The following is a 25,262-nucleotide window of genomic DNA, read 5'->3' as shown; positions in this document are numbered from 1 at the left end:
GAGTTCAATATCATCAATCATGAACATCTACAATTGTGCGAGAAATTCAAATTGCTAGCACTTGTAGCGCTTTATAAATTCACCTGTGTTGTGGTGACAAAGTAGACTGAATAAGTTTAGTGTCGGTTTACTGGTACTGTAATGAATCTATGGTGTAATGTATGAAACAATTGAGTTTTTTTTCCTTCCCAATGCCCTAATTTGTTTTTCCTTAACTTGTGCTTTAGATGAAGCCAACATCAGTGATGCTGATGAAAGTATTGAGAGATTTGTGTGTTATTTTTAATGCATGCACAAGGGGCTTGTGGGTTTACATCTTGCGCTCCCCTGCCTAATAAGAGCTTAACCTTATTAATCACATGAGTGTGTTGAGGGGTGGCCCTGGTGACACTCTCATATGCTTGCGTAGACACACGCGGGCGCATGCAGGCAGAGGCATGTCAGTCTGTTATTAGTTAATAGCTCATTAGCACAAGTTGATTAATTACTCTGGCTGTGTGGGCTGTGGGAATCATGAGGATGGGGGAGGATGAAGTATGTGGAAGGAAAAGGACTTCCGAGACAACCAAGCTTTCTTGAGGGAGAAGAGTTGTCAAGGGTGCAGGTGGCTTCTTCTGCAATGTTTTCCCCACTATTGATCGTGCATTTTAAAACGTGCTGTAAGGGTCTTGCAAGGGTGTGTGTGTGTGTGTGTGTGTGTGTGTGTGTGTGTGTGTGTGTGTGTGTGTGTGTGTGTGTGTGTGTGTGTGTGTGTGTGTGTGTGTGTTTGCCGAGGAGGCATTTTGCTTTGCTGTGTTTATTCCTGTGTCTCACGGGGATCCGCTGTAAAGGTTAACTAGTCTTTTCTTAAGCTTTCAGCCTGATGACAAATGACCATGTTCAACCCAAGGGGGCACCTTTACAGCACACCTTCCCTCTCCATCTATTCCCCTCTCACTCCCTCCCTCTCTCCCTCCTTCCTTTTCTTCTCCTCCGTATTTCAGTTTGGGAGGCAGGTGAAGGGGAGGAGCACGTAGAGATGGGGGTGCTGGAAAAGGCAACCGCGAGAGAAGGAGGAGAAAAAGTATCACCAAGGAAATTATTTTTGCAGGGTGGATAGTGGCGACTGGAGAACATTATCGAAAAGTCGTAAAGGAAACACCAAACACAGTGGAATTGCCAAGGTTGAACCCTATAGTTTATCTTTGCTGTTTGACTTGAATTAAAATAGATAATCTTGCAATGACAAAAAACCTGAAATTGAATTAACCACTTTCAGAATCAAAGTGTCATCGGCATCCATCCATCCATCCATTCAAAAACAAAAAAATGTTCAGAGAAGTCTGTGAATAAACCAAATGTGAGAAAGGTTCTTTCAATGATGATCCACAGCACACACAAGCAAAATATTGTAATGGTCAAATCAACCAAATGGCAACCATGATATCTGGAAAAGGACATCTTTTAAAACCGCAGCATTTTTTCTAGAGAAAAGGAACCCCCTACAGTGAGAACCAAATTGCATGCCGATTTTCTTGAAAGGCTGTTCTTCTCCTCCTCACAAAGTGAAATGAAGCAACTAGTAAATTAAGTTGTTAATTAATAGATGTCTTGTTTAGAAGACATTCTGCTGATATGTTCAATGGCTGTGCGCTTTTGAATGTGGGGGGACATCGGTAATGAAATAATAAACCGAATTGTCCCCTCTCTCTTTCTCTCTCCCTCTCTCTCTCTCTCACTCTCTCTCTCTCTCTCTCTCTCTCGCTGTGTGCCATTAACCAAAAGGCTGATAACCAAGCAAAGTGCTTTACATCCAGTAAGACATAAACTGATACATCATTCCGAGCTTGAAAAGAAAATTCAGCTTACTCCTCGCTCGCGACTTGATCAAACAGTAAACACCGTAAACAAAAAGCAGCCGCGTAATGACAATAATGTCTTGGTGTTAAGTAGAAGGTCACAGAAAGCAAGCTACACTTACGCGTTTTGACTCCACATGGCAGGACCGAGATTATCATGCCTCACTGGTGCTCACCGCTCCAAAGCAGTGATGGGAGGGGGTGAGCTGGATCAAACTTTTTTTTTAAAGAGAAAATGGGCAGTAAAATAATAATAATAATCTTAATATAAATATCTACACAATTTTGGGGATGTTATCATTCCCTTTAGGGCTGAGACACACCTACGGTTTCAGAGCAGCACCCCTGTAATATAAATGTGTTAAAACAATAAACTTTGGACAACATAAGACGAGGGAACGATAACAATCGCTGATACACCTTAGCGTCTTATTTTTCAATGTCATACAACTGTTAAAAACAATAAGTTGACCAGTCATTATGGCAAGTGGGAGGAGGAGCCTGAATTGTACAGGTAGACAAAAGATTTTAGGGGTACGTGCAGACATAACAATGCAGGTTGGCAATGATGAATAACCCGATGAAGAACATCTCTCACTCTTCGATGCCATGCATGCTGCGCATGCGGATGCACATGTGCCGAGCGGGGGCTCTTGAGAGGTGAATGTGCCCATGTGCTCATGATAGAGTATTACAAGGTGTTGTCAAGAAAGCAATTTGTTTCTGTCTCGAATGAGTTTTTCATCATGACAAATTGATGTAAACCTCATCTAAAAATCCGCCGCCTCCCACTGAGCCTACCTGGGCGCCACTCTCAGTTTTATTGGGATGAAGTCATAGCCGCAATCGCCCACCACTCCCCCCCACCCCCGCCCCTATCCCCTCCACCTTGCCCCGCCTCTGCTGTAAATCTTGTCTCAACACCTGTGTACTCAAGTGTGTATACCAAGGGAGCAGAACTGTATGTGCTCACGGCAGGCTTGATCCCCACATATTTATGTGTGAACATGCACGTACGTGCTGACACATACAAACCACCTATGTGCACGCCGGGGTGCCGCAGATGATGATATCTGGCAATGTCACATGAAGAGGTCTCAAATGAGGCTAACAATGGCTTCTGCAGCCATGGCACAGAGCCTTGGCATTTTTCAATGGTTCCGACACTTCCACTCCACACGCGCACACTCTTTTGTCCAATGGTTTCTTCAGATGTCGGCCTGCTGTTCAAAGAGGGTTGACTATTGCTCTCTCTGCTTTCAATCACTGTCCATTTAAAGGTCTGTGTCATTCATCTTTTGCTGTTTATGGTTCATTATCCACATCAGTGCCAGAAGCACGGAATAGTTGACATGTTTTTTAGAGGGTTGTCTGAATGCATAATTCCTGGCTAAGAGTTGAATTTCTCAATAGTCTCTGTTATGTTACAAGTGTGGGTTTCTTTTTTTGTTTATTTTTTTTTCCCCACAAAGCGTCCAATTATGATGAATTCAAAGTTACATCAGCCTACTGGTTGAAACAGGACAGGATGGCTGCCCTCTGCTGGATATTAGGGGGACTCCAAGTCACTTGAAAGCATGATGACAAGTGTTGCTGCTCATCTTCATCGTATGGAATTGTCTTTCAATAGATCAATGTTTCGTGGTTCAGCTTATTCATCATGTATCTGATCATCTTCTAAAAGTCATGTGTTGTATGAAATTGGTAGCTTGCTGATTTGTGCACCCTTTACTGCAGCGTTTACGTTGTTTCTCGAGATTGTACTGAGTGATATTTTCTATTCAAATTCATGTTGGGTCATTTTGAGACTGGATTGTAAATCCCATGAGAGATCTGACATAACGTTGGCTAATATCTGCGGTGCCCTCCGTCCTTATTGCCATTTGATTATTATTTTTTCCTTGTGATCCATACTCTCCTACAGTCTTCAATCACTTGCTCTTCTCAATGTATTGTTATTTCTTATCCTAAATGATGTAAACATTTTGCTTCTTCCCCAGCAAACATTCTGTTGGTCCCTAGCATTCTGCCATTTCCATTGTCACCTGCTCGCCCTTCTCTCAAGGCTACACTCCTTTGTTTTTGTCTCCCGTCCCTTTCTCCATCCCTTCGGCTCACTCATTAGCTTTCACAGTCGCTCTTTCTCCCTCTGCATCTCACTAGATTGCAGAGAGAGAGAGAGAGAGAGAGTGGGGGGTGAAGGAGCGGGGAGCGTGTGCTCGACGAGTCTGCTCTCAGTCTCAGCTGCGACCAGATGGAGGATGGAGCTGCAGCCACATCTTTCCTTCCCTTCTGCTCTGCCTGCCACAGGCTGAAAGTCTCTCCCTTTTCTGTTCCGAGTGTCTCCTCATCCATCTAGTCCTCCGCGCCCGCCTTGACCTTGATGTCTGTTGGATTGATCTTAAAAAGGACTAAGGACAAGAAGTGAGAGTGGGACAAAAAGACGTGCAGTCTCCTGGCAAAGGGGGTAGAAGCACCAAGCTCCGTGGTGATCTTTTTTGCCTGAAGCATGTTGATGTGCAGCGTTCGTCTCCGCAGTGCAACAGCTCCACGTGTGTTTTAGTGTCTTGTCCCACACTGCTTGAGTGTGCTTCTGTAGAAACTCCTTTTCCCTCCGCCTGTCTCGCGCAGCACTCTGGCACTCAGCGAGTGGACTCAGCTTCTCAAAGCTTGCCTCAAAACAGACAGAAAGGAGAGAAAATAGAAGAACTGCGAGGGGGCAGACAGTGCAAGAAAACGGGGTGCAACAAACATTGAGAAAGAAGACAAGGGCTTTCTGACGAGAGCGGAGTGGAGGAGAGGAGAGGACGTAAGGGTATAGAGGGTTAATCACAAAGCGATAGAAGTGCAGAGCGATGCATCACTCGGGCAACACAGGAAGAACAAAGACCCTCTCTCACGAGACAGGTAAGACCCCCAGACACTTGACAGCTGTCCCATACTATTGTGCTGTAATGGGAATTTGACATATAACTGCGGTGTCTCCTGACAATATCGTCAGGAACAATAGAGCCTTGATTTCACCTCACCAATCTGCTGCTGTGGATACCTCACATTGTCGACTCTGTTTTTGATTTATTTTTATTTTTTTTAACTTTGCCTTGTATATTGCCATTTGAGTGTGTGGAGTGAGTACATGTGCAAGTGCGCGCAGACAAACTTGGCTTCCATGTGCCCTTTAAAGTTCTGATTGTCAAGTGCATGTGCATGTGTGTGCGGTTTGGCCATTCGTTTGAAGTTGCCGCTGTGCTGTGTGTGTATACTGTGCCCTCCAGCCTTGTAGGGATCACCTTTTGAGTTAATTGTAAGTATAGTGAGTGGCAGGTAGCTCATGGCAAGAAAAGTACGGGGCTCTGATTACCCTCTTTCTCTTGATTTAATTAATACATGTGTTGGCACTTCAGTGTACTGTCGACAAGGTTACTTTTAGTTATTTGGCGTTTCAATTCAAGACTGATCAAACATTATGACATGGACTAAATCTGGCTCGTTTTGAATGTATTTTTATTCTTTCGTGTGCTTTGACATTGATGTGTCTCCCCCCGCCCCCCCCCCCCCCACATGGTAGGCCGCAGAGTTCCTGCGGTATCCATGGTGACTAATTGGCAGGGTTCTGACTTGGTTCTCACTGGAGACAGGTGACAGATTAGTAGTTGACTTTGCTATTGGCTTTCAAGTTACCCCCATCCACACTTGTTACCTCAAATGTCACATGTATGAAATAAATTTAATTCTACTCATGCTCCCAATTTACTTGTTGTGTAAATTAAGACAGATGGATCAACCACCTCCATTTGTGACACTAAACAAAACAGACATGAATAAATGCCGATGCTGAATGAGAACGTGTCCAAGGGCGTTCTGAGAGAGAAATAGGTGTGATTGAGCCCATCTGTGCACCAGAAACAGCAAAAAAAAAAAAAAGGAAAAAAAGAGTGACACAGACGGAGTGTCATCTGTGGTGACCTGCACTCCTCCTCGAGGTGGAGCCCCCTTTTTTTGCACAGTGCCAAGGAGTGCATGCCGCCTAGGTGTGTGTCTCTGTGTGTGTTCTCACAAGGCTGGGAAAGGTCTCATGCAGTTTTGAGTATGGGAAAAATAGCCATTGCATGGAATTTCACAGAACTTTCATTTGGCTTATACTTCAGCATCGGATCATTTTAAGCTGTATAAAGGTACTTTCAAGGGTATTTTATTCATAAAATGGAGCATTTTGACACAGTATAGCACGAGCACGTATACCAAAAAAAAAGAACAGATTCAGCAAGATAAATTAATGATAGCAATTGAGGAAAATAGAGGAAAGTCCTACATTTGTTCAGCCTGCCCTTTCCTCTCTCTGCCAGGCACCAGCTCCACCTAATGGCCACCTAAGGTACTGAGAGTGCGCACATTCTCGACATCCCTCACTCTTCCACAGTCTCAGACACTTGTTTGAACATACTGACGCATTTTATTCAATGATACACTTATAGAGTTTGTGTGTGCATATATCTATCTATATATCTATCTATATATATATATATATATATATAGAGAGAGAGAGAGAGAGAGAGAGAGAGAGAGAGAGAGAGAGAGAGAGAGAGAGAGAGAGATAGGCTGGCAAACATGTCAGGGTGTAGCCCATCTCTCGCCCAAACCAGCTCACCCAAAACACTAATGAGGATGAGCAGTGTAGAAATATAGAAATAAATAGAAATATGGGGAAGCGGGAGATGCAAGGGGTAAGGGAAGTGGAGGAAGCACAATGTACGAGAGAGGAAGAATAGCAAAGCATTTGAAATGTGCGTGTCACGGCTAAAAAATTAGCATGTGTGGGACCAGATGGTGAAAAAAAAAATCTCTGATATAAAACTAGTGGGTCATACACACACACATGCACAGTGTGAGAATTTTGTCGTGAGTCATTAAAAGGCAATGCTGACTCGAAAGTGAACAGTGACAGTCATCTACAAAGGCCGCTCTCTTGTACTCTGGCTTTGCCTCTCTACTCCGTCCATCTGTCTCTGTCTGCTTCACTCACTCTCTGTCGGCGCTTGCACTGACTTCGGCCTCTTTACTGACTCTGCTTTCCTCTCCACCCACTGCTCTAGATCCTCATTTTTAACGCCTTCTTTTTTTCCCCATTTTAATTTCTCTATTGCGCTCTGCATGAGGAAAATTAGCTTCTCCCTGCTTTCCAGTTTATCCGGTGTGTGAGGTTGATTCGTCCTCAATCACCTAAAAGCATTTGCTCCATCCACCGCTGGAGATAGATTATGTATTTCACTCCTTTTCCTCGCGTTGGCTTTTTTTCTTCCCTTCCATCACACATTTTGTCCTTCCCACTCAAGGTCAACTGGAAGATTGCTTTCAGCCCCCCTGTGTCCTTCCTCGAGGCAGCGCACTTTATTGTGTTCAGGACCATCAGCACCTGTACCGTTGTCCATTATACATGCGGCCTGGCAGTTATATTTGCCTTTCTGTGTTTGTGAGAGCACTGTTGAAATCTTGATCATCATTTTTGCATGTCCAATCTGTCCAGTCTCTCGTCAGGTGCTCAAGTGGGAGGTTTTACATCATTCTGATGGTAATGCAGTAAGCCAACAAGACTATCTTGTTTGTAGCAGCATCATGAGGAACTTGTAAGAATGGGAATTGTTGACGTGAAAAAAATGTTTTCCGTCAGATCCTGAAAATTCATCTACTCAAAATTCTTCTCCTCATAACTGTAGTGAGGAATTTTCCATTACCGTGTATGTGTGTGTTGGGGGGGTGTTCGGTGGTTATAGGGTTTTTATTTTTTTTGCATGGACGTGTGTTGGTTTTAATTTTCACAGTGGTGATTTGGGTGAGGCGATTGGCAGGCTGACTGCTTTTCTCAGTGTGTCTGTGTATGTATGTAGGGTTGCGGAATGGGGGTGGTGGGGGGCTATGGGGGGTCCAGCGAGGTGGCCGATTTCATGCTTCACCACGCTGGCTGTTCATCCATGTGTGCCATCTGCATGTGGCGCTGCCATGTGTGTCACCTAGCCCTTAACACATCCCACTCCTCCTGTGCCTCAAAGCACCCCTCCATCCTCGGCTGACACCATCTAATCATGTTCTGCACTCTCTACGTGTGAACGTTGATCCTCAAAAATTCACACTTTTCTAAGCGCTGACGAAAAAGAAAAGAAAAAAACCACTAAACGTTTGAACAGTAGGTTTCTCAACGAATTCACACTCTGTCAAGTAAATGGCGGCTGACTAATCGTGAGATTCTTTTGCTTTGGATCAGCAATATTTGGCGGTTTTCCCCAAGATTATCGAATGCAACATCACACACAATGTAAGATGCATCCTTGATGCCGCGGCATCGCCCGAAAACTAAACATCCAATCAAATTGGTTTTATGTCTTTATGCTGCGCATAGCTTCTCAGCAGCATTTTTGCTTGGCATCATGGGATTTTTAGGACGGCTACTTTTTTAGGATGACTACTTTTCTTTTTTTTTTCTTCAAATGCAGCTTTTATACAAGTTGTAGTTAGAAATGTCATATAACTTCCTTTATGCAATTATTTAAACTGGAATTTGTTCTGAGAAGTTTCCATTCTTTTCTGTTCGATACACACGCACACGCGACATGGACTTCCAGTCTCCGCATTGCTTGTTGGAGCTGTGCATTTGTGATACTGCGGAGCGCTTGTGCGCTGCAACCTTTCAATGTACAGTAAGTGCTTGTATGGCTCCGATGCTGTCCAGTAATCTGAAACGACCCGCGATAAACGAAAATCCGCGAAATAGCGAACAATTAACCTTTTTTTTTTTAAGTCCGCAAACAGTCCGCGAGAAGCTGCAAAAGTCAGCAAAACAACAGTGAGTCACATAGAGCACATACATACATATACATTACTGTACTCCATGTGTGTGATTTTTTTTTTTTTTTATGAATATGTTTGAAAAAATCCGCGATGCACTGAAGCCGCGATAGACGAACCGCGAAATAGCGAGGGATCACTGTATTTACATTTTCCCACTGCTCAAACGTTTTTGTTATTTTGTTATTGTCCGTGACCAAGATACTTACTGTCCTCTGCTCTTACCACAGCAATCAATGCAATCCGTACAGGCAGACAGTGCTGATGGGTGGACCCCCGTAAAGCCAATCTGATCATACACGCGCTTCCGGATTTATGGAACAAATTGGATTTGACTACACTGTGAGCAAATCTTGGTTCCGTTCAAGGTTTCTCACTCCGTGAAGGCGGAGCGGGATGTTCTGGGTTTTAGTGTATTAAGGTTAAGGTTGTAAACGTAACCTTGACAATCCTGTGAGAAAATGTTCGCGAAATAAAAATACAATTGAGGTCAACTGAATTGAATTAAGCAGCATTAGTAGTCAATGAATGTGGATTCGAAAAAATATTTTTTTAGCATAAATTATGAATTGCAGTTTTAGATGGATAGACAGACAGACACCCATTCATCATCCATTCTTCCTTTAATTTATCTGTAAGCTGGAAAGCATCCAATCTTCAATCACGGCAACACTAACATGCAGCGCGATCCCATTTGTTAGCCATGCAACACGAACACCGCAAGTGATCGATCTATGCTATGGCTAACTGTGTGACGGATGAAAGTGTCTCAGTTTCAGTCATGCCCAAGTGAAAAATTGATCCCAGACTTTGAGTTGGAAAGGAGTTTTCTTTTTGTCTAAGATGTTCCATTGTTCATCTATGTAGACTTATTATACCCCCTGGGTTTTGAGATGACAGCAGTGAGTCATTGACTCATCCCACGGTTGTTTGTAAACTTGAAACCCAACTAACCGTTGCATGTTCCATTCTTCTTGTGAACAAATTTTCCGCTGCCACCGTTGCCTCGCTGCTGCTGCCGCTTCACACTTTCTTCACTCTTCTATTCAGCTTGAATATCCTTCTCCCCTAAGCATTGACTCCATGATGCTTCCTTTACTGCCTTATTCACCCCTTTTGTTCTCTGTGCTATCTTCCCTCCTTCCTCCTCTCACAAACGTTCTCTTCGGGGTCTCTGTGATTCCCATAAAAAAATGTAAAAAGGAGGAGAGCCTTCCTGTCTCCAGCCCGGACTGAGTCACCCCACGCCGCCAGGTCGTGTTTCCCTCACTGACTGTCACTACCTCGTTCATGTGAGACCAATTCTAAGGGACAGGCTGAGGACAGCGGCTCGAACACTAGAGCGTTGCATCACGGCAGCGCGACATGGCTCCTCAATCCGCTCAGGTAGCTTGCAGCTTTTAAGTCAAAAATAGCTAATGCAGAGGATATTTTCAAGAGCATAGCGTAGGAAGATCTTGCAAATTAATGTTGGAAATATGTGTGCATGTATGAAAACACAAACTCGCCGTGAGGTCAACTTGAACAAAGAAACACGATGAAACAAAAGAGGCTGTGAAATGATTTCAATGAACAAATTAACCACGTCTCACATGATATTTATGTGACAGTGTGGCTGTTGGACTTGTATTCACTTCTCCGTTTTGAGCTCTCGCATTGACACACATTCTCCGCCTTTGTTCCACTAATGCATCTTTGATGGACGTCTGAAAGCGTACGTGTTCATGTGCACAAGTTTGCTTTCAGCCTGATGCAGCAGCGATGGCATTGGCCAAATGCCAGCTCAGGTGGGCTTCCATTTCTGTTGAGAAGGCTCACCGGAGATTGCTATTGATCAATATACGCCTTCTATTTACAGGCTAGTCAGAAACACAGTCTCTCTCTCTCTCACACACACACGCACACACACACACACACACACACACACCCACGACACACACACACACACATAATCATATGAACTGATAATAAAAACGCTCACTATTTGTTAAGGGCAGAAGCTACGTGCAGCAAGACTGGTGAAAATGTGCGAGTAACAAGCTTAGGTCTTTCTGAATGCCTGTCTCAATATATATTTCCAACATTCATCTAAAATAAATTCAAATGGCCAACAGATGATACGTATTTTTATCATCACCATGAATGCCTTTTAATCTTTAGTTTGGCACTTCCCGCACCTCAAATTGAGCTTTTCGCCATTAAAAGCTGATCGATTGTTAACTTCCACCACTGCCAAGGGCAATTTGTGACGTTTCCTTGCATCATTGTTGATCACCCTTCTTTCCTTGGCGGTCAGCCCAACAAGACGCCTCACCAGCTTGTCAAACCTCTACTGGGACCTTCCATTATGCCCGCTGTTTGCTGTCAAGTTGCTCGGAAGTCAACGTTAGCTACTCCTCCGCTAAGATTACATTTTATTTCCAAAACCCATCAGATGAGAATTTAACAATGTCATCATAACCTCCCCTTCGCAACTGTGAGGCACATAAGCACACACAATTATGTGAATGTTTACGTGTATGTGTGTGTGCGCTCATCCATATGTGTGTTTTGCCAACATGATGAGAGGATTAGGTATGTAATTCAGGATTATCCAGCAGGTAGACCTCTCACTTTTTTCATGCAGAGGAGGAACTGGAGGGGTAGAAAGGTGGAATTGAGACGATCGAGGCGAACGCGGACGGAAAACGATCTGAACACGGCTTGCCAATACAAAACAAAACCGACTTCTTCAAGGTTTGTACTTGAAATTTGTGGAATTTCTTTCTATGGCGTAAGAATTGTGGAATGTGAGAAGCATGTGAAATACACGGGTAAAAGTTATGCAAGCAGGGGGAAAACATTCCAGACAGGCAAGAAGTCGGAGAGAGGGAATGAAAAGATACTCGAGGCTAATAGTTTAGTCCTGTGTACTGCAACACTTTTGTGATATGCTAAGGGAAACAAATCCTCCTTGCACCTTTTTGTATTTGTTTGTTTGCGCGAGAAAAGTATTTGCTCTCTCACGTCCCTAATTGCACACATGGCTGTTCACGTCTAGCGACACCTACTCAAACGTAACGAGAGTTGAGTCAATGCCATTTCACTGTTCAAAGTGTTTTGTATTTATATTTATTTAATTTGGAGCAGCACAACGCTTCAAGGCCTCCGCTGGCTTTTTTTTTTTCACCAAAAGTTGCGTTGAGCAAACATCAGTGGGCAAAAGAGTCTGTAATTCTGTATAAAAGCTCTGACATGAGGTGACAGCACATGCACATACCCGGCAGCAATAAGGGGTGTTGTTTGTTTGTTATCAGCATGAACTTTTTTGGGGGGAGGACACATTATCCCCTGCTCAACAGATATCATTGTGTAATTATATCTGACAACGAGAGGAGCATTAAATGTGATGTGACATTTAGCAGCGATACTTTGATCCGAATCGCTGTGTGTCGTGGAATGAAAAGAGAGATAGCAGAGCAGATGAGGGACCTAAAAGGTAAATTGGAGGCATGGTATGGATACAAATGTGTGCGCTGTGCACACATACACGCAGCCAGTGAGTGAACCCTTGGCAATGCTTCTCAAGTCTGTTTGAAGTGAGCTCTCTTGGGAGGCTATAGGACTGTGGCAGTCGTTCACCCACTAAAACACACACACGGCGGCTTGCAGCTTGCAGGGGGAAAAAGAGTTTGCAGATGGAAAGAGAAAAACAACAGTATGTGGAGTGCTTCCCGTCAGACACCATTGTCTTATCACTTATCTTTGGTCTCTTGCTGCTCCTAGAGCAACAACTATGTGACTCTGAGATCAGGCAAAAGTTGTTTACAGGCTTTTTTTTTTTTTTGCCTTTCCCTTCGTGCTCATGCACTCATATCTCACTCTGTCATATTCGCACCGACCGTGAGATTGAAACAGCGGTACTGCGACATGGTGAGAAGAGCATCCATGTTGAGTCGACATAGGACTTGTCGTTTCATTAGAATAGCCGGCCAGAAAAAGACTGGCTGCAAGAGTACAGTCAGCAGTCTGCGGATAAAAGCCCCATACAACACGGAGCATAACTCCTCTGGCTCGCTTGTTTTTGCTGCATAACCCAGTCATGACCGCATGCATACAAAACCCCCACAACATTTCCAAGTTCCAATAATACTAAGAAGACGAATTGTCAAGTGAGGATTTTGCCCCCACCAGTCAATTTAAGATCAGCTGCTTTGAAAATGTCCATCCTTGCAAATGAATAAAGCCACATATCCATCTATCCAGCATGTTTCAATAAACATTCAAGTCATGCAGACAAGGTGTTACTGCCTCTTAACTTATTTGCCAGGCCTTCCTGCAGAGGTACAAAGGCTGGTAATGGGAAAGGGATGTACAGTGTGAGTGAGGGCAGCGAGATTAGAGGCAGTGACACTGAAGTTCAAGTATATGGGGAGGTTGGTTGCTGTGAGCCCAATAGATCAAAAGTGCCCTATTAAGTCACTCCCTTGTTTCATCTGTCCGCGGCTTCTACCACAAAGAACACCACAGGCTAAGAACCCAGACACACCAACTCGAGGTCAAATACTTCCTGCCCAGAAAATTAGACACAGGAATTCTTGTGAAAACAGCACGACGACCACAACAATAAACATATTGTGATTGTTATACCTGCCCGGCATGCATTCTTGTCGTTATACAGGAAAGGCTTTTTAGTGCAGATTTAGATTGAGCTAATTGGGTTCCACTGCTGTAAACTCTGCAGAAATATTATCCAGTGCATCGACCTTGCGTCGATCTATCCATCAGATAACGAATGTCAATCATGAAACAATGTTTCTAAAATGTGAGAATGTGCGAAATGATCAAATTCCAAATGAGAAAAATTCGAACATCCGTTTTATCGATTAGGATGTTTGTATCTCCTGCCACAAACTGTTTCCACCTAAAATGCATATACTCGAATATGCCTCTCTGCTCCTGCACTCTCCCCAAGCAACTACCCCCACAGCTCTCTCCTCCTCTTCAGCTCCTCTACGAGTCTTTCATCTCTCCCTCTCTACCTTGGTTCTAGAGGCTTTTTCCATCTCCACTTAGCTTTTAGTGCTCTACTGCGCCCCACTCAAGGGGAATTCACCTCTTTCCAGACTGCCTTATTTTAGCAACACAAGCTGGTCTGTGGAGAGCGCTGTCAGACCTCACCCTGCCGTGAGGCCGTCTTTGTCTGCTTGCGTGCGTGTGTGTGTGTTGCACACAGATAGGACATGCACAGTCATCAAGAAAACACCCCCAAATGGCGTAGAAGTGGTCAATTTTGCCTTTCCTCCTTTCTCACTTTTTTCTGTTTTGGTCAAAGCGACAGGTAAATTATTTATGAGAAAGGGTATTGTCATTCTGCCTGAGCCCTCTTACCCGCCTCAACATAAAAGAGCCGAGGAAAAGAAGAAAAAAAAAGTCTCTGAAAGGGGGCATGAAATACCAAACATTTCTGGTTTCCTCTCAAATTCAGAGGCCGCAAATGTGTCCTTTGAAGATTACACGCTCTTTGTGTCTATTGACTCTAAATGGAAATATGAACGTGTTATAGACTTTTTCATATTCTCCTCCTCAGAAACTGAAAATCAATCAACCCTCCTTTGTCTATTTATCCACCCGCATTCCATTTTCGCTTCCCAGATCACCTGGTGGCGCCTGGCTAGCTGTGCAATGGGCCACGGAAAATGAGCAGGAGAGAGCATCTTTGAAGGCGTCACTGCAGGCCCAATGCCTTATTACGTTAGATTTACAAATTCCTATACTCTCCAGCCCAAGGAAAACATGACCTACATAACTACAGACCAGGAAAGAGAGACCAATGGCCCCATTCTGCTCCTCCTCTCCATGCCTCTTACTATCTTCGCCGTTCCCTTTCTCTCTCATTTTCTCACCCCTCGCTTATCACCATCGCACCATCGTTTCCCCGACAGCGGCTCGGTGACTTATCAGCGCTCATTCACACGAGAGGAGTGGCCTTCATATTGGTCCATTTTTGTTCTTCACATCGCGAGGTGGCTGCCTGTCTGTGTGTTTGTATTCGGTGTGCGGGTGCTAAAATGGTATGGTCGGCCGAGCGGGGGTGGTTAGGTGATCCAACCAACCTGCTACTAGGTAAACACCATCTGTTCACACAAATCTCCCCCTTCCGACACCATGACCATAATAGAGTGATCCAATCGCACTTCTCCTCTCACGCTTCAACCATGCCAGGTTCACACAGAATTGCGAGTGTCTGCCACAGATAATATCGGATGATGGCACGGATGGTTTCTGGTAATTTATAAGGCCAATGTCGATCATTCAGCATGAACTGCCTCTTGATTTCTTTCCCATCCATCTGGCCACCTCTGACTCGATTCGACAAGTTCTCTTCGCCCGTCTCTGACTGTCGTTCTCCTTTTTTTCCATTTTCCTCCATTCTTCTCACTCAGCCTGCAGTAGAATGCAGTCAAATCAATCAATTTAGGTTTCTTGGCCAGAGCAGTGGTGTGGTAAGAAATTGACCTTTCATTTCAGTGTGTGCGCATGCATTTGTGTGTGTGTGTGTGTGCGTGCATTTTTAGGATGAGGAAGCAGTTAGGGCTGCAACGCTATTTGCCTCAGAGCTGATGGTGCCATGCACTAAGGCATTGCCTCCAGCAAGCCACTAAGGATCATATACGTGCGCGTGCACACATAGCCTTGCACACTGAGCCAGAGAGGATAAGTCCGTGGACCATGGACAGAGTATTAACAAGCCTCCGCGTCTTTATATAGCTTTTATGTTAAGCAGCATGCTGTTGCGGGCTTTCCATTTTTGTCAGACTGGCTATTGAGTGCACTGAGTGAGAGAGTTAGCCTGGGTTAAGTGGCTGTGCGTTGTAAGGGTACCACAGTACTGCTGCGATCGCTCGCCGCTCGTGTCCCAGCTTTGCAACGAGCCTCGTGGAACACGAGATAAAAGACTCCTGAGCAGACACACGCTGGTACAGCTGAACAGGGGGACGGTGCATGAGGAGGCGCTCTTTGATTTTATGTCAGCCATTTTTTTTTTTTTTTTGGTTAGATTGTCAATTTGTATTGCCTCCATTACCACCCTTTTTTTCTCATTTATAGATTGTGCAGCTTCTCGCTGTCTCTCTCTTGCCCTCTCTCCATGACTCGCTCACATTCACGCACGTAAGCTCATGCGCACACACACACACACACACACACACACACACACAGACGATTTGCGCACAACATGCTAAATGTTTGCTGGCATTCCCTATCTATCCAGAAGATGACGGTTTAATAGATATAACGATTATAAAGAGCTAAGGGAAAGTATGCATTGTGAAGAGGCACGCAGAGTAAACACACACACACACACATGCAGGGGGGGTGGGAGGGATAAGGAGTATATGGTACAGACAGGAGATTCATCAAGCATCTATCTACATGTGTTTGCCGTGGAGCTGCAGGCAAGGTCATAAAAGCATTCAAATGAGCCAAAAGTTGTCATTACCTGAGGGCATTTTTCTTTTCAAAGAATTGAGCATGCATTGTTCAGCGTGGAGACGAACTTGGACCACCCACCACGTACAGTATACTTAAGTAGCCTCCATTATATTATCATAATGCACTCTGATTCCTCCTCTCTTAGCCCCCTCTCGAGATATTTCCACTGAGAATTTCTTGGCCGACGGGAGTTTTCCGCTTCTCTGCCGCTACGTCTGTCCTCATCCCGTTGTTCCGCACTAAAACGCCCCATAATTATTGTCTTTGCATCCTTCATGTATAATTTATCAGGCGATAAAGTGGAGGTCCATGCAAATAAATCTAGCGGGAGCTTCCATCTTTTCAAATTGCCCCTCCCTATCTTCGTTCCATAATTTCTTACAGCGGTTACATACTCAGGAGTATTCGCCTGTGTCCTTTAAAGCTTTTCTTTTTGTTGCGCATCCCGCAGCTCAATTCCCTGTCCCTATCTAGAAAATTTGGAGTGTGCTCCACCTTCCCATTTTTTAAATATTGAAATATGTGATGGAATTTTAACAAATTACACTGACATGTTACTGTTCTTCCTCACACGGTGTATGTGTCCATTTCATCCTTCACTCTTTTGCTCCCCTATCTTTACTCGACGGGAAAATGGAGAGGATCGGCACCCAGTAATTGGATTCCCCCTAATAACGGGGGTAATGTTGACGGTACATAAATCCTACCACTGAAATAGCACCTCATTTATCTCGGGATTTTGCTTCATTGTTGTTCTGAGCCTACTCCCCACCCTCACCTTCATCTTTCCAATCTTTCTCCTTGTAGTGTATATGCATTTCCTTCATCAGTCTACTGGATCTTATCAGATAGCCAGATTGCCTCGATGGGCACTGGATGGGGACAATCTCTGCATAAATTGGTTGTCAATGCTCAGTTGTAGGCGTTGGAAGGAATAGTCACTGAAGATCATTGTATGGACAACGAAACCTCTGAAGTTAAAGGCCACTGAAGTAATGCAAAACCCTCGACCACGACTATCATGCAAGGCGTCAACCAATATTATTCGATCTCAGCTCAATGGGCGTGAAATGTTAGTTAGGTTTTTTTTTTCTTTCTAAAAAGAATGGTTGCCACAGTGGATGATGTCATGTAAAGAGATCGCAGCAGAGACTCTAACATAGTCCCAATACTTTTGTCAATGTGTTTATGTAATAACGCCAGGTCACAGTTTGGTGTTTGTACAGTTTCAGGGGCATCTCAGTTCAGCTAAAGATGCAAGTAAATCTATATTATTAAATGAATTATGACAATTAACAGACCAAAAATTGACCACGGTAATGAAAGATTGTCTTACTGATCACACCACTCCACATATGGAAAGAAAGACAGCTGATACTGAATGTACTCAAACATTCCTGGAAGGGAAGGTTAGGTGGGAGGAACGAGAAGAGCTGGGTGGCTGTGTTGATGAAAACAAATAGATGGTAATTTTAACCCACAAGACTCGGCTCAGGTGTGCAGTCACTGCACGCGTGTCCCATCACTCTGACATCTGTCCTCGCTTACCTACATGAGTGTGGTCTGCTTCTTTGTGCAGTGTGCAAAAAAAGAACAAAAAATGGAAAATGAATTTGCCCTCAGGGATAATTATGAGTATAAATTAAATACTCAAAAAATCCAAAATTGTCAAGGAACTCCAACTTACGGTTTGGGAACAACAGTTCTACAAAGGCTTTTTTTAAAATAACAATCATGTTTCATTGTTGAACCCCTGCAGCCCATCCAACTCAATCATTATACCATTGTTTGTGTTTGACTCAAGAGTTAGCAAAGATGTTGCGTTCTGCGGGAGAATGGCCTGAATAGAACAATGCTTTTTATTCTTTCTGATTCCTCTCACCTTTTCTCTATTCAGGATATCAAACATATTTGTCAATAACTGACCGAGAGCCCGGCGTTTGATCATGCGCGCGCGTACACACACACACACACACACACACACACACACACAATTACTCAAAGAGGCACCTTTTGATGTTCTTTCCCGATCCATCTCATTGACATCTAAGTCCAGGTCAGGTCAACTAATCAATCCCCTTCCTGGCATTTAAACTGTTTGGTCCATCCATAGACCTCTGGTGTTGTGACTCCTCTGATCTCTGTTTACACGGTGGGTCATAAGACGAAGGACAGCAAGCGTTATCGGTTGCATCATGCTCACCGCGTTCTCTTGTCATCTGCTGTTATGACCAATCCTTAAAGTCAAGCCAGAGCATCAAGGTTAAGTTGTGCTCTTTTATCCTCCCCGTCTCGTTTGCAGCAACTCCCACCTTTGATAAAAGGGGGATGAGATCAAAGGCGGAGAAGATTTTCACTTTTGGTGTGCGTTCATAGAGCAGTTCAGTACTGTTCATCTTTCTACCATGAGTGAGTCGGCACAGGCTTCAAAGCCCCTATAAATCACAGCGGTTTAATTATACGAGTAGAGCAGAACTTTCGACGTGTTGTTCCCCTGGATGGTCTGCTGATCCTCTTAACACCACAGTCATTTTATTGGATTGCCAATCTGGCGAAGCCCATTCCCTCTTCTGTTTAAGACTCTCACAATGATACCCAACAGCCATGAGGCTACCGCAACTACAACTCATCATTATATAATGAACGGATTTTATCTGTCATAGACGTGCATGTTAGACGTTAAATGTGGTTGAATCAAAGCTAATGTCAACTGGAATGAAACACTTTGTTTTGGTGTGTTGTTGTCTCAGCACCATCACTGCTCTCAAAAGCTGAGACATCATTCTTCAACCAATCAATAGGTCACATTTCTTATTACACCTTGCCATTCACCTACACAATTCCCTGCTGGTGTGCACATACTACATAATCACACACACACACACACACACACACACACACACACACACACACACACACACACACACACACCGACAGGATCTATTCTTTTGTTTTGTTTGGTCAGAGTTTTTGTCACCTCCATCTATCTTTAGAAGGCTAGAATCTCCTCACCTCCACCTTGTGGCAAATAAACACATGCGGCATTCTGTTCTTGTTTTCTTCTCATGCGCCCCTTTGCTTCTTGCTACTTGTCTCTTCATCGGTCAACCAAGTTAGCAGTCTGACAGACAAGCAGGGCTCTGATTGTGGCTTTCAGAATGTCTGCGCATATTTATTCACCAGCATAAACATGAGCATGGGAGAAGAACCCAAAGACGTTTTTATTTTCACTGAGATCAACCCAAATTGCCATATTTTACTTCCTCTAAATGTTTCTTCGGATGTGCATTTATGTATTACTTTATTATTATTTATTACTTTGGTTGTTTTAGACTTGAATTGGACAATGGTGTCCAAACATGGTTTGAAATAACTTCAAAATGTAATACTGGTCAAATCAGTGTTTGGGCATTGAAATGTTTCGATTGTGAGTTTGAAAGGAAGAAATACTTTGTCTTCACAGAACTTTTATGAGATTTTCTCTGTAACTTGTATTACAGAGGAAGAAGAAATAGGAGGCATTCGATTTGGCACACTGGTGCCTTGTGGGAGTTACTCTGTGAGCAAGATGAAAATATGCACAGACTGATTCAGAGGATGATGTCCTGCACCCTGCTTCTTTCTCTGTTCTGTTTGTATCCCTTGTTCCCTTGTTTGTCTTCTCTCTCCATCTCGAGGGGATGAGAGGAACAAGTTGGAGATCAGAAAAGTGACTGATAGCGTGTGTGTGTGTGTGTGTGTGTGTGTGTGTGTGTGTGTGTATACAATTGTTGGAACTAAAGCATGTTGAAAGTGAGATAATGTAATGGAATGGGATGTGCATTAGCTGAATTTGCTAGATTCACCAATAGCGGAACGGCTGAAGAGGACAGAGTCAAATTTGGTCCCAAAAGGCTGTGAAGTGATGCTCACAAAACTGCAGTGTGCATTTCATGAGCGTTAGTATTTGGAGATTTATAGAATTGGGATGAAGGCAAAGAACAGCCAGTGCTGGCTGTATAGGATTCAATCTGTTCTTGGTTCTGTGGTATGTAGACGAAAAGCCTAATTGAGGGATGGCATGGCTTTAGACTTGGCCTACTCCTGCTGGCATTTGCCGTCACTAATTTTGTTAGCAGTTGATCCACTAGCCAGGGTGCCATCTTTCACCAAGTCTTTTATGCGCTCCACTCTGTTTTTTTTTTTTTTACATATTGATTTACAATCTTTGCTCATGTGTACAACAACCTTATAATAGAAAGCCTGCAGCCCCTCCATTTGTTTTTCACTTTTTTATTGCCTCTCTAAAAATGAAATTAGCATGGAAACTGTGCGCAACACAAGACAAATACATTCAAAACTCAACATATTGAGAAACTTTTAGAACAACATTTGTTAAATGGATCATCAGTAAATGAGGCGCTGCCTGTTAAATGAAGAATCAAATAATGTGCAGTTAACGATAAACAGAACCTCATCATCAGCCTGGTCTAATGATAGTCTAATTGATTTTTTTCATGACAAAGAATCGGAATGGCGGTGTGAGCCACAGGCTACAATGGAGTTCTGCATTTTCAATAAAAATAGAAGACCATTTGGAACTGTCATTTACTCAGATTGTCTGGATGTTGTCTCCGAGCACTCTTTTTAGAAGGCCTTTCACTGTAGCACACACAGCGGCATCCGTCCTGAAGTGGAGCGTTTTCTATTTTATGCTCCGCTAAACAACTGATTAAATTGTTATACTCTCTTAAAAGTCTGACCTAGACTCGAATCGCATTTCCTCCGTCGAGTCACTATGCGGGTTCCATTTGATGAAGTGCATTTTCCAGTGACCCTAGTTTTGTTGCGACCAATCCGGAATCTCGAGTTGGCCATCAATTGTGCCTCCAGAGTAACACCAACTGAGGCTGACTTTGTCTCAGGGCGAGACGTGCCAGATGGGGGTTGTGGAGCAGTTAGCTAGATGGAAGGCGGAGGCCTTTGGGCAAAGAGCAGCCCTGTGACATTGAGGGGCACAATTGGCCACAGAGCTGACAAGATGAGAACTGATATGCCCTCGCCATTTCTGTCAGTCACGCCACCTCATTAGAGGCAGAGACGAAGGAACCGGGGCTATTTAGAGGGAGACGGAGAGAACGTTTTAGCTGTGCTATTCATCACAGCGAGAAACTGCTTTTTTGTGCAATTACAATCACAGGAAGGCTCTACATCTGTCAAAAGAAAGGAGTTTAACCATTTGTTTGAATTGGCATTAAGTGTGTTTGGCACACATGCCACACACTGTTGCTGCAAAAGGGGGGTCGGGGGGTGGGGGGATTGGCGCAGAAACTCTCAGTGGTGTGGAAGCGGAGGATGGCGGAGGGATCACAAGAGTGAGGGCGATAGCATGAAGGCATCAAATATTAACCCCTGGCTATTAAACACCAAAGCTTTGCTGTGTGTGTATTCCCTTTGTGGACAATGCTAATACATCCTTACACAAGGGAGGTGATATGACTCTGGTGCAGCAGCAGATGGGTGGAAACGATCCCATGAATTCAGCGCTCCTCATAATATGATCTGTAAAAAACAGTCACGTAAATAACACAAACAAAACAATTGAGAATAAAGGCATGTGCAAGCTCTCTCTCTCTCTCTCTTTCTCTCTCTCTCTCTCTCTCTCTCTCTCTCTCTCTCGCACACACACACACACACACACACACACACACACACAAAGCCTCTACCTTTGAAGCTAAACAGTTGATTGATGGTCTAAGCTGTGAAGAAATGCTCTCCTTTATGTCTCTAAAGGTTTGTAATTGCTGCAGTGAAAGGATGCTCACTCGCCTGGAATATTGATCCTAATGGGATTACTATGCTCCACCAGAGAGAGGGTGATGGAGGGATTTGGATGTTGAGAAGATGAGCACAGGGATGAGTAGAGAGGTGAGAATGATAGCCAAAGGTAAAAATCTTGTTTGTCATCATCCTACTGTATTGATTCTTGATTAACTTATTTTTCTTATTACCGCTAATCATTTCCGTACAGAAAGCATATAGACCATCACCCTCGAAAAAAAAAAAACACACTGGTAATAGAAATGCGGAAAAGAGGGATTGTTCTCAGGGGATGAACCATGGAGGAATGAGGCACCCACCTACCTCACGGCACCTCTAGAGTTGCTGGTGTTGTTGTTGTTGAAGTTGCTGGCGTTGTTGTTGAAGTTGTTAGCGCTATATGGGTGGTACTTCTAGCCCAGTAGCTACAAACAAAACGGGTTCAAGCTGAATGTGTGTGCAAAGTTTCAAAGGGGAATATAACGTGAAAAAGTGTTTTCAAAGAGAAGGGGGTGGGGGGATGCAACGTCTGCTGTGGGTGAACTGTGATGCTGAGAAGGAATTTGAACAGAGACTATAATAGCTTCTGGTCACCGTATTTAAATGTCGGGGAAAGTACAGCTCACTGCCTCTGATTATTCCCATCACTGTGTTCAGATTTCACCCCTCCCTCATCATCTCCCCGAATTAATCAGTGGGGAGCCATCAGCCATTCCAGACATCCGTCTGTCTGTTTGACTGCACTAACCCCATATGGGAGGCATTGCCATCAGTGTGTGGCCAGACTGTCCTCCGCAGCTATCGATACCTTATGATGATCCCGAGTCATGCAACAAGCATATGTGCGCTCCCCAGCTAATTGATTATGTGTGCCCGTCTGTTTTATTCTGAAAATGACGGCCATCTGAACGTGTTGTGACTCACTCTGTGATCCTTTAACTGGAACACTCACAAGTCACTTTGTGAATAATTAGAAAAGAGGCTTTATGTTAGTTCCGTGCCTCTGTGGGAGTGTGTCTTGGTTTGTTTTCATAGAGCTATGTGTGCATGGGTGACTCATTATTTGGTAGACTTTGAAAGTTAGTTTTTTTTTTTCTCCCCAGTGGGGGGTCGTGAGAAGACATGACTTTGAGTTTGAAAGGAAATTCGATGTAAGCTTAATGTGAGTATAAGTAAGAGTAAGAAAGTAATAGTAAAAGCTGGGCCTTAGGAAGAAAAACACTCAGCAACAAATTCAAGTCAGCAAACAAGAAGGTAAATGGAGAAACTGGACAAACTTGTAGAAACACACCCTGTATTATTTCAACAGCAAAAAGAAAAGATGTTAGGCTCTACTTTGGTAGACTGGCACTAATGTGCTTGCCGTAAAAATAGAATAACGTCATGTTCGTGCCAACGCAAGTCTAGTCTAGTGTGTTTGAGGCATTCCGGCACACGAATTACCTCACTACCGGCAATTTGGTAACAGAAAGTAGTCTGCGTTCAGCGTAAAAACAGGCACATTGACATTTTCGTGCCGGGGCAGTGGTCTTGCTCAAAATGTTTCTGAATTTGGTAGAAATCATTGTAGAAATTAATTCATTGAGCAACTTAAAATCAATGGCATCTGAAATATTTAATAGACCCCCCGACACTATTGCAGGGGTAGGGCGGTGAAGGATCAGGGATGCAAGACGGTCTCTAATTCACCAGGTCACTTGCAAGGCTGACCTCATTATCAGCAATTAAAAAGCTTGAAGTTTACTTGCCGATATCACTGACCCCAGCAAGACTAGTTCTGTTTCCGCGCTGTCAAGCACGGGGTGCTCGGGGGTACTGTGCTCTGACCGCCCCGATTTTGTGGCAAATGAGGGATGCCACGAGGATTTGCCAGTATCTCCATCACAAAGGCGGAAACACCATTGCGCCCAATGGTACTGGAGCAAAATCTAGCAAAATACCACAAGAAAAGAAACTCTACCCACAGTTAGACTGAGCTTCGCGCTAGACGTGCGCTCAGAATAAAAATAGGGCCTGTTGTGGCCATGTATATGTGAAGTAACCAGGCACAGTAGTGATCAAGCTCCTACAGTGCTGTTCTGGGCTTCCGGAACTGCAGGAAAGTTATTGAGGACAAAAACAGCATGAAATGAGGTTGGAGAAAGGGAACAGGGAAAGAAAGGAGAAAAAGGTCAGCTTTGGGTTTACTCTCCATCTGTGTGCTTGCATTTATTTATTTATTTGAAGTGGAGGGGGGGTCTTCATGAGATGATTTTAAGAGTGCTGCCACAAATCCTGCTGCTTTGAGAACACATTAAAATAAATTCAGTTTTAAAATGTTTTGTTTTCTTCAAATAGACAAGACTTACTTCGAATTCAATCATATGAAAGTTTAATTATATTAATCAGTTTGAGATCATTCACTCCACACCCAGTATTTAGCATTTTTTTGATGTTACACCTAACCCAAATGACCCTTAAAGGATTGCATAGACTCTGCAGGTATGTAGAACTCGTGTACATGAAAAGCTGGCAAACTCTCAACGGCAAACTCTTGCACCATTTCCGTCAGTGGCCTGAGCACTTGTATTCCTGCAGGTGGTTGCTCCTCAGCCTGTCAGTCTGATGGCCCGTTGATGATCATTCTTGACACAGGCACGCCACAGGGATCCCCAGGGGCTCCTAGAGGGCCACCGACATTCCTTCTGGATGACATCACTGACTTGCTGTGACCCTGAAGGTGGGGCATCCCTATCTGCAGGAAGTATTTAACTTAAGTAGGCAGAGCGATGGACATTGTTAGAAGCCCAAACATGCAGGAAGAAGTGTAAACTGTTAATGTCTTTACAATAATGGATAGTTCATTTTCGTGAAATCTGTGTGGTGACTGGTTGTGACTGTGTTTTGAGCTCAGTCAGTTGCTTTGGTCTTTTATATTGTTTTTATAGGGTTTGATTGGGCATGGCCTGACGTCTTTCAATATTTAAGCTCGACTTGCTCAGTGACACGTTGTCAGAACGTCAAGCTTTCTGCGATGCCTTCGACATCCAGCCCTGCTCTCTGTTGTGACTTTGTATTTTTGTATGTAAAGACTTTCTGTTTTTCCACTTCACTGTCTGCTTCTGGGTCCAAATTGTGCTCTTCGAGTGACAGTATATTCTGACTTGTCATGGTCCCAGCAGACTCAGACACAATTTCCCCCACACTCAGGAAGCACTGCTCGGCACACATGAACAACTCCTGGGGGAGATTATGGAATCTATTCCCAGCCTTTCCACCACCATCAACACGATAGCTATCCAGCCAAGATCCAGCGCTTTGCCGCAGACGTCA

At 43.8% G+C, this 25,262-nt stretch overlaps 1 protein-coding gene across 5 annotated transcripts in view; it reads left to right on the top strand.

Annotated features, from left to right (window-relative positions):
* Positions 1-25,262, top strand: part of LOC147208711 (teneurin-2-like) — a 216,592-nt gene that overhangs the window by 103,088 nt on the left and 88,242 nt on the right. Inside the window, exon 1 of one of the 5 annotated variants that reach the window (XM_086099680.1) lies at positions 4,101-4,745. The exons of the other annotated variants lie outside the window; for them this stretch is intronic. Coding sequence (XP_085955806.1) covers positions 4,694-4,745 — 52 coding nt within the window. The 5' untranslated portion in view covers positions 4,101-4,693. Of the gene's footprint in view, positions 1-4,100; positions 4,746-25,262 lie in introns of those variants that run through there. 5 annotated transcript variants of the gene reach the window in all.

This window comes from Hippocampus guttulatus, chromosome 2, assembly GCF_054856545.1.
Source record: "Hippocampus guttulatus isolate MCC_2025c chromosome 2, RoL_Hgut_1.0, whole genome shotgun sequence".
Classification (NCBI taxonomy): Eukaryota; Metazoa; Chordata; class Actinopteri; order Syngnathiformes; family Syngnathidae; genus Hippocampus; species Hippocampus guttulatus.
Note: the sequence above shows the minus strand (reverse complement) of the source record. Positions and strands in the feature narration are given on the sequence as shown.